The sequence below is a fragment of the Oncorhynchus mykiss genome, chromosome 2 (assembly GCF_057628025.1).
Source record: "Oncorhynchus mykiss isolate SJ-2025 chromosome 2, ASM5762802v1, whole genome shotgun sequence".
Lineage (NCBI taxonomy): Eukaryota > Metazoa > Chordata > Actinopteri > Salmoniformes > Salmonidae > Oncorhynchus > Oncorhynchus mykiss.
This window is the reverse complement of record NC_143023.1, coordinates 1825997-1835532: the sequence shown is the minus strand read 5'-3', so window position 1 is coordinate 1835532 and position 9536 is coordinate 1825997. Positions and strand designations below refer to the sequence as shown.

Genomic DNA, 9536 nt, shown 5'->3' with positions numbered 1-9536 from the left:
CTCACAGCGTCATCAATCTGTTGGTCTTTGAACAGGAAATGGCCATCAGAAAGTTCTAGAAGTTTCTCCATTTGGCAGCAGGGATCAACCATGTGTCCCTGATACTCCCCTGTCTCCTAAATGCATATTCTACAGTTAACCTAAACAAAACAATATCTGTGCCACTCATCTCATCATATACAATGGACCACTGGTTCATAAAATCAAATCCATTCAAATATTATTTGTCACATACACGTGGTTAGCGGATGTTAATGCGAGTGTAGCGAAATAGCTTGTTAAATAAATATATCAAGACATCTCAGGTTACACAGACCCTCGGGTTACGCAGACCCCAATTTTGATAAACTCTCATATCTACTGGGTGAAATACCACAGTGTGACATCACAGCAGCAAGATGTGTGACCTGTTGCCACGAGAAAAGGGCAACCAGTGAAGAACAAACACCATTGTAAATACAACCCATATTTATGCTTATTTATTTTCCCTTGTGTACTTTAACTATTTGCACATCCTTTCAACACTGTATATATACATAATATGACATTTTAAATGTCTCTATTCCTTTGAAACTTTTGGGAGTGTAATGTTTAATTTACATTTTGTAATGTTTATTTCACTTTTGTTATTATATATTTCACTTGCTTTGGCAATGTAAACATATGTTGTCCATGCCAATAAAGCCCATTGAATTGAGAGAGAGAGAGAGAGAGAGAGAGAGAGAGAGAGAGAGAGAGAGAGAGAGAGAGAGAGAGAGAGAGAGAGAGAGACATCAAGTACCAAGTAGTTGATCGGTGTGTGATAATTAATTTCATTATGTGTCACATCAGTAAACGTGTTTCAGTTCGATGTGACGTTTGTTTGTGCCTCTAAATACGCCTTATCAGTTGGCTAGGAGCATCCTGGCCGTTTCATTGCCACTACTATTAATGCGTTTCCCCGTTCTGCTCCGACGTTCTAGAATCTAGCACAACTACAATTAATCGTGGAAATTGCACGACTATTTAGGGGGCCCCTATTGAGTATCACCGAGTGAAGCAATCGCTACAGCATACCCTGCGTTATTGCTGGCAGCGTGTTTCTCGTGTTGAAGGCCTATAATTCTGTATATATTCTGCTTGCCCAGTAGCTCTTGGGAATCGAAAGCTAAAATGAATAAGAGGCTGCTATGTGCGCAACTTCGACACAAGAGAGCGCTCCTAAACGGGGGACGGTTGCAGCTGAACCGCAAGAAAGGATCTCATAGCCAGTAGACTACATATAAGCGCATACTTTAACCATCTCCTTCAAAACAAGGAGAGGAGAGAAGATGCGTTGAAATACTTACAAATGAACGATCTCTCTTATTTTTTATTATTGTGATTGAAAACAAAAAAATATATGTCGCGTATTTATTTATTTCCAAATTGCAGCCAATATTCGTATTTAAAAAAAAAATGTATTAGGTATATTTATTAGCCTCATTTGAAAACGAAGTAGGCCAAACAAGGACCAAGATTGGTAAGTTTGTTCTATTGATTTGTATATAATATAAATAGACTAATCCTATTTAAACATATGTATCGGTATAGATTCATGCATTAACAATTCGTAGGCTATATGTTACAAGATAAGTTACAGAAATTATATTTTAAGAATTTAATTTAAAATATATATATATATATATATATATATTCTGTCAGTGAAATCGGTGCACTATATTTGACCGACCGCTGCTGCTTCAATGCGGTCGGAGCTTTGTGTCACCAATATGTTTGTATCTGAAAAGCAGTTCCTACAGCGGGCTGTCGGTTCGGCGACACATCACAGGCTTCTTCAAACGGAAAGATAATTGACCGTTTCCACCTCTGTTCACAATAGGGCAGTCCGGTGGGACTATAACGTAAACTCATCTCTCTGGAAATTAATGCAAATTCATGACTCTGAATTTATTGTGAACTCCGCATGTGAAAATATATATTAATTAAATTATCTTAAAATTGAAGGAAATATACTACATTTTAGCCATAGTCTAAACAAACTATTTGGAAAACAATTTATGAAATGATCTAATAATTGTCTGAACAACCCGTTTAGGTTATTCTATAGACTAATAATTATGTAGACAAAAAAAATACAATTAAATAAATTAAATAGAAAAAAACCCATTGAAAACATTACAGGCCTACTTAATATATCAGGGAACATAACAAGTCAAACCTTTGTCGCCCAAACCTGATTCTGTAGCGCTACATGAGAAATACCGTGGAAAGCGTGAGCACAAATAATACTAGTGTCTGTTTCGATGAGGGTGACAACTTTCCATAGAGTGTTTTCACACCTTTATACAAACCCCCAGGTCTCGGCATTTCTGAAAACAAATCTCATACAATTTGTCATGTGGTTTACAAGAAAACGAATTGTTAAGTGAAAGGTATAAATGGTCAAGCCATGCAATAATCTACCGTAGCTAATTCCTCTGTATAGGTCTAACAGACGGATTTTACTACACATATCTGTGCTATCAATTGAATTGCTACTCCGTAATTAAATTGTTCTAATTTTCTAGTTAGCATCTTGCTATTATAAATCAATATGACAGAGATGAGAGCTTAAACAAACATTTAGATATACTGCGGGGTCCGGGGGAGGTAAAGGCCCCTGGATATGTCTTAGTGAAGGGTTCTATAATGACGTGCTAATTGTCGATCATCGGCCGGTCAATGACCTGATGGGCTGTAGAGAGATAGTTCAATGAGCGTTGTCTACCGGGAATACACACATAACTAGCGATAGATGGAGGGGTGGGGGGGGGGGGGGGGGGGGGGGGGGGGGACACGGGAAACCTGGATGTACAGTTTGATTTAGGATGTTACAACAACAACAACAAAAAATACACAACATTTAACATTTACTCCAAGAGGTTGAAATATATAAGTAGAAAAAAGACTTTCGTGAACTAACACTCTCACTTGACCCCCTCCCCCCGTCCCGTCCCCCCCACCACCTTACTAACTCTGACCTTGCTCATAACTACTTTATTGAGGACAAATGTACTGACTACGGCTGTGGTATGAGGTTGTCCCGTCTAGCTATCTGTAGATGAATGTACTGACTACGGCTGTGATATGAGGTTGTCCCGTCTAGCTATCTGTAAATGAATGTACTGACTATGACTGTGATATGAGGTTGTCCCGTCTAGCTATCTGTAGATGAATGTACTGACTACGGCTGTGATATGAGGTTGTCCCGTCTAGCTATCTGTAGATGAATACACTGACTGTAAGTCACTCTGAATAAGACCGTCTGCTAAATTAATAAAATGTATTAAAATAATAATAATAATAATAATACAAAGCTAAATATAGGCCACGAGAAGTAGGTATTATTTTTTAAATGTACAGAGCAGAATAAAACTCGTGCCTCTCTGACAGGTCCTTATCTGGGAGATGTAGTGTCGCTTAACGTTTCACTATCAGCAGTATTGCGCAATAACATTTTGTATGAACTAAAACATTTAAACATACTTTTTTTTTTTTTAAATATCAGTTAAATATCACACCCCCCAAAAAAGGGTAAATATATGTGGACTGAGCCATCTATCACGATCCATCCTAAAAGCCACACCCATGGCCTTCACAGCAAATTGGGAGTGTGAAACGGGAATCACGTAATCACCCGTGCAGGTTATCACAGGGGAGCAGCTCGTCAGTTTACACAGTGGTAACTCAGTGCACACGGCCAGCCAGACGGGCAGGAGGACTTCCCTGCCTCTTGATTTACAGTAGCCTATATAGCCAGTTAGCCCGGTTGAGAGTATAGGTCTATAGCCTATGCGATTCTAATTGGGATATTTTGGATATACTTTTTTTTATTTTTATAAAAAAATATTGTACTTTTATTTCTCCAAAGGATGCAGAACTTTTCAAAAAGATCTCTGGTTCCGGTGCGTCTCCAACCCTTCTGACAGAAGCCCCGGAGAAGAATTGGAAGAAAAAACAGAAGACCGTGGGACCGAATAACATTTAATCTTAACCTGACAAAAAAAAATTTACCATGCTCGGAGAGGGAGAGAGCAACACCTTTCCTTCCCCCAAGGACGCCCCCCGCCCGGAGGAGAAGAGAAAGTCCCCGGTGGTGGGTGCAGATGACCCGGCTATGGCCGGCAGCGCTAGCCGATACACCGACGGACTCGGGCCAGACCGCTATTATATCTCACCCCCATCCAAGCAAACTGGAGACATGGCGAGTCCATGTTCGTTATTCCCTTATTCTCAGTCCGGTACCGTTTACACGGCTTCCGGTGGATCCAGATATTCGACATCGCTTCACTTCAGCTCGGTGTTGCCTCCCACGGGATTCTCCTCGGCGGGGCGTAATCAGTTCGGTTCGGCCTACCAGTTAGGACAGGGTGGGTGTCTCTACCCTCCATACAGCACCGGCTCCGGGATCGGCTCGGTGCCCCTACCCTCAGGCACGGGGGTGAGGGCTCAGGTCTACCTCTGTAACCGGCCTCTCTGGCTCAGGTTCCACCGTCATCAGACCGAGATGATTATCACCAAACAGGGCAGGTGAGTGCGACGTGGCCAGCGGCTAAAGCATTCCGAATGCTTGGGTTCGGCGGGTGCCGAGTGTGCTTTCATACTGTCGTGAAACTGTATTCTCTCAAACTTCTCTCATACTCCATTAAAATACGGAAAAGGCGCCTGAATACTGAAAAGGATGCCATCATCATTATTGTATTTATATCTGATGTTGTGAAACTTGTATTCTCTGAAACGCCACCCACACATTAATTCGTTCTCAAATTCTCACCAGATCTGGCACATTTAAAATGACGCATTTGAATCCCTGTCTGTTTATCAGGCGGATGTTCCCGTTCCTGGGTTTCAACCTGATGGGTCTGAATCTCTCTGCTCATTACAACGTGTTTGTGGAGGTCATGCTCGCGGACCCCAACCACTGGAGGTTCCAAGGCGGGAAATGGATCACCTGTGGAAAGGCGGACAATAATATGCAGGGTATGATCCTAGAAACTATAGGCAGTAGAAAGATTAGAAACGACTTCTAAAAATAGTTGTTTTGATTACATTAACCACAGCGATTATGAAACAATCTTTTTTTTAAATGTATTTTGAAATAAAAAATAATTTTCCTTCTTTTAGGAAACAAAATGTACGTCCATCCTGAATCTCCCAACACGGGAGCACACTGGATGAGACAGGAGATCTCCTTCGGCAAACTGAAGCTCACCAACAACAAAGGAGGCAGTAACAACAACGCACAGGTGATGCTTTTTTAAATACCACCTGCATGGGGGGGTCATTTTAAGGAAATATAAATATATTCGAATAAGCCTGGGAATGTATTGATTTATGTACGAAATATTTTCATCGTTTAAAATATAAAATCCTACTGTGGTTAATGTGTAACTTCCAGGCTCATTGTTTTAAATGCAAAACAAAATAAATAACATATTTATTTTATTGTTATTATCATGAAGATCATACATATTATTATGAAGATCATACATACATACATTATTAAGCCAAATCCTGAAAACATTTGCATAAACTTTGATGTCAGTGGTATGTGTCATTTTTTTTTTTTTTTACCTTTACCTTTATTTAACTAGGCAAGTCAGTTAAGAACAAATTCTTATTTCAATGACGGCCTAGGAACAGTGGGTTAACTGCCTGTTCAGGGGCAGAACGACAGATATTTAGGTCTGGGATTGGATCTAGCACCCTTTCGGTTACTAGTCCAACGCTCTTACCGCTAGGCTACCTACCTGCTGCACCCGTATAGGATTTGGCCCACAAAGTCTTCTCCGTTGACTTTCTGTTCGGTTTCTCTGTGTACAGATGATAGTTCTTCAGTCTCTTCATAAGTATCAGCCGCGGCTACACATTGTAGAGGTGACAGAGGGGTTGGAGGACATGAGCAGTGACCCAAAGACCCAGACCTTCACCTTCCCTGAGAACCAGTTTATAGCCGTCACGGCCTATCAGAACACCGATGTAAGAATGCATCTTTCACTATCGTTCTCTCTCTCTCTGTCCGCTCCCTCTGCTCTCTCTCTCTCTGTCCTCTCTCCCTGCTCTCTCTCTCTCCCTGTCTCTCTCTCTGTCCTCTCCCCCTGCTCTCTCTCTCTCCCCCTGCTCTCTCTTTCCTCTCCCCCTGCTCTCTCTCTCTCCCCCCCTGCTCTCTCTCTCTCTCCCCCTGCTCTCTCTCTCTCTCTTTCCTCTCCCCCTGCTCTCTCTCTCTCCCCCCCTGCTCTCTCTCTCGTTCTCTTTCTCGGTCCTCTCCCCTCGCGCTCTCTCTCTCTCCCTGTCTCTCTCTCTGTCCTCTCTCCCTGCTCTCTCTCTCTCCCTGTCTCTCTCTCTGTCCTCTCCCCCTGCTCTCTCTCTCTCTCCCCCTGCTCTCTCTCTCTCTTTCCTCTCCCCCTGCTCTCTCTCTCTCTCCCCCTGCTCTCTCTCTCTCTCCCCCTGCTCTCTCTCTCTCTCTTTCCTCTCCCCCTGCTCTCTCTCTCTCCCCCCCTGCTCTCTCTCTCGTTCTCTTTCTCGGTCCTCTCCCCTCGCGCTCTCTCTCTCTCCCTGTCTCTCTCTCTGTCCTCTCCCCCTGCTCTCTCTCTCTCTCTGTCCTCTCCCCCTGCTCTCTCTCTCTCTCTCTCTCTCTCTCTGTCCTCTCCCCCTGCTCTCTCTCTCTCTCTCTCTCTCTGTCCTCTCCCCCTGCTCTCTCTCTCTCTCCCCCTGCTCTCTCTCTCTCTCCCCCTGCTCTCTCTCTCTCTCTTTCCTCTCCCCCTGCTCTCTCTCTCTCCCCCCCTGCTCTCTCTCTCGTTCTCTTTCTCGGTCCTCTCCCCTCGCGCTCTCTCTCTCTCCCTGTCTCTCTCTCTGTCCTCTCCCCCTGCTCTCTCTCTCTCTCTGTCCTCTCCCCCTGCTCTCTCTCTCTCTCTGTCCTCTCCCCCTGCTCTCTCTCTCTCTCTCTCTGTCCTCTCCCCCTGCTCTCTCTCTCTCTCTCTCTCTCTGTCCTCTCCCCCTGCTCTCTCTCTCTCTCTCTTTCCTCTCCCCCTGCTCTCTTTCCTCTCCCCCTGCTCTCTCTGTCCTCTCCCCCTGCTCTTTCTCTACCATTTATCTCATTATAACACTGTTTTCTAATTGCTACTCTCTTTTTCCATAGATCACACAACTGAAAATTGACCACAACCCGTTTGCAAAAGGATTCAGGGATAACTATGATTCGTGAGTATCTTTAATGTTTCCTCCATGTTGAAATTCACTTACAAATGACCGTAACACAAGGTTTTTTTTGCCGTGGTGTCGTATCCCTGTCACATTTCCTTATACACCGAGTGTACAAAACATTAAGAACACCTTCCTAATATTGCGTTTGCAGCCCCCTTTGCCTGCACAACAGCCCCTCAATTCGTCAGAGCATAGACTCTACAAGTTGTCGAAAACGTTCCACAGAGAGGCTGGCCCCGTGTAGACTCCAATGCTTTGTCTAATTGGCTGGATGTCCTTTGTGTTGGTGGACCATTCTTGATACACACAGGAAACTGTTGAGTGTGAAAAACCCAGCAGCGACTGGCGTGGCTCTGGCACCTACTACCATACCGTATTCAAAGCCCCTTAAATCTTCTGTCTTGCCCGTTCACCCTCTGAACGGCACACACACACACAATCCATGTCTCAGTTGTCTCAAGGCTTAAAAATCATTATTTAACCCGTCTCCTCCCCTTCATCTACACTGATTGAAGTGGATTTAACAAGTGAAATCATTAAGTGATATCTTTCACCTGGATTCACCTGGTCAGGCGGTGTCATGGATAGAGCAGGTGTCCTTAATGTTTTATCCACCCAGTGTACATTCTCCATCTCTCTTCTCCTATGATATTCTAGGATGTACACAGCTCCAGAGGGTGACCGACTGACCCCCTCCCCCACCGACTCCCACCGCTCCCACCAGATCGTCCCAGGTGCTCGCTACGCCATGCAGCCTTTCTTCCAGGACCAGGTCATCAACAACCTGCCCCAGAACCGCTTCTACAACAGCGAGAGGACAGTACCCCAGACCAACAGTCTCTTTTCCCCTCAGCCAGAGGACAGCGCCTCCCAGAGGTGGTTTATCTCCATGCAACAGGGAGGAGCTGGCCCCAACAAACTGGATCTCAGTTCCTATGAAGGGGACTACTCTAGCAGCCTGCTCCCTTACGGGATTAAATCCCTGCCTCTACAGAACTCCCACGCTCTCACCTACTACCCAGACTCTCCTTTCACTTCCATGGCAGCAGGATGGGGCTCTAGAGGATCTTACCAGAGAAAGGTGACCACGGGCCTGCCGTGGTCCCCTAGACCCAGCCCCACTGGGTTCCCAGAGGACCAGCTGTCTGTGCCTGACAAAGACAAGGCTCAGGGGGAAGAGATCAACGGCAGTAGTGTTGGTAACATAGCTTCAACGTGGACTGATACTCACTCTTCCACGCTGGGCCTGGAGAAAGCTGACTCTGGGGTCGTGGTGTGTAAAAGGAGACGTACGCCTCTGAGTGGACCCGGCACAGAGAACTCCCCCACTGTAAAGGGTGAGAGTCTGACTGCCACTGACTCCTACAGCAAAGACTCATCCGTTTCTAAAAGTATGGCTTACTATTCCTTCTACACAAGCCCTTAATTATCTTGTCACCTTTTAAAAAATCTTTGATGCCAGGGGTTTTCCCTCTTTTCTTATTGGTTGGAAGTTCCAAGTCTGTCGATATTCTGCCAAACCAGTGCCACCCACACCAACCTTATTCACCAGGGTTTTTTAACAGCATGTGACTGGACAGTGTGATTTTTTAAAATTAACAATCTATGATGGACCGTGGGAATTGTTCTGAAAGGGCCAGAGTATTCGATAAAACCCAGTGGGTTGTGCTATAATGTATATTGTCCTTCAATGTACCCAGTTGATGTGTGTTTGTACAAAATATGCCTTCACATTGAAGTTTTTTGTTTTTACAGACTCATTTATTGAAGGCTTGTGAATATGATATTTGTGCACTGTAACATGTGAAGGATCTTGTGTCAAATAGACTGTACATTGTTAAGAGTTTTTTGTTGTTGTTGTTGTTTTTTTTCTTAATAAACAAACACAAAAAAAGCTTCAAGCTTCGTTATCCAACTATTGAATGAATAGGAGTCTTTGGTCCGTCAGAGTAACGCAATAAAGATAACAGCCTAAATCAGGACGACACCATCGACTCTTATATCGACAACGCAACACAATCTCTACCTGTACCATTTATATATCACTTAACTAGGCAAGTCATTTAAGAACAAATTCTTATTTACAATGGCGTTCTACCCGAGGAAGAGTGGGTTTAACTGCCTTGTTCAGGGGGCAGAACAACAGACTAGGCTACCTGTCTCTAACCACTAGTTAGTTTGGTTTAACTGCCTTGTTCAGGGGGCAGAACAACAGACTAGGCTACCTGTCTCTAACCACTAGGCTACCTGTCTCTAACCACTAGGCTACCTGTCTACCTGCTGCCATCAAGGTCCAGACATACTGTCAGTTT

The 9536-nt window shown here is 44.1% G+C and overlaps 1 protein-coding gene across 1 annotated transcript; it reads left to right on the top strand.

The window, feature by feature from the left end:
• The first annotated feature begins 3652 nt into the window (after positions 1-3652).
• LOC149984748 (eomesodermin-like) lies at positions 3653-9207 on the top strand. The gene is made up of 6 exons (XM_090215919.1): positions 3653-4551; positions 4847-5001; positions 5146-5267; positions 5845-6000; positions 7160-7221; positions 7882-9207. Exons 1-6 carry the CDS (start codon positions 4037-4039, stop codon positions 8648-8650), a joined length of 1779 nt encoding a protein of 592 aa, XP_090072045.1. The 5' UTR covers positions 3653-4036; the 3' UTR covers positions 8651-9207.
• The last annotated feature ends 329 nt before the right edge of the window (positions 9208-9536 follow it).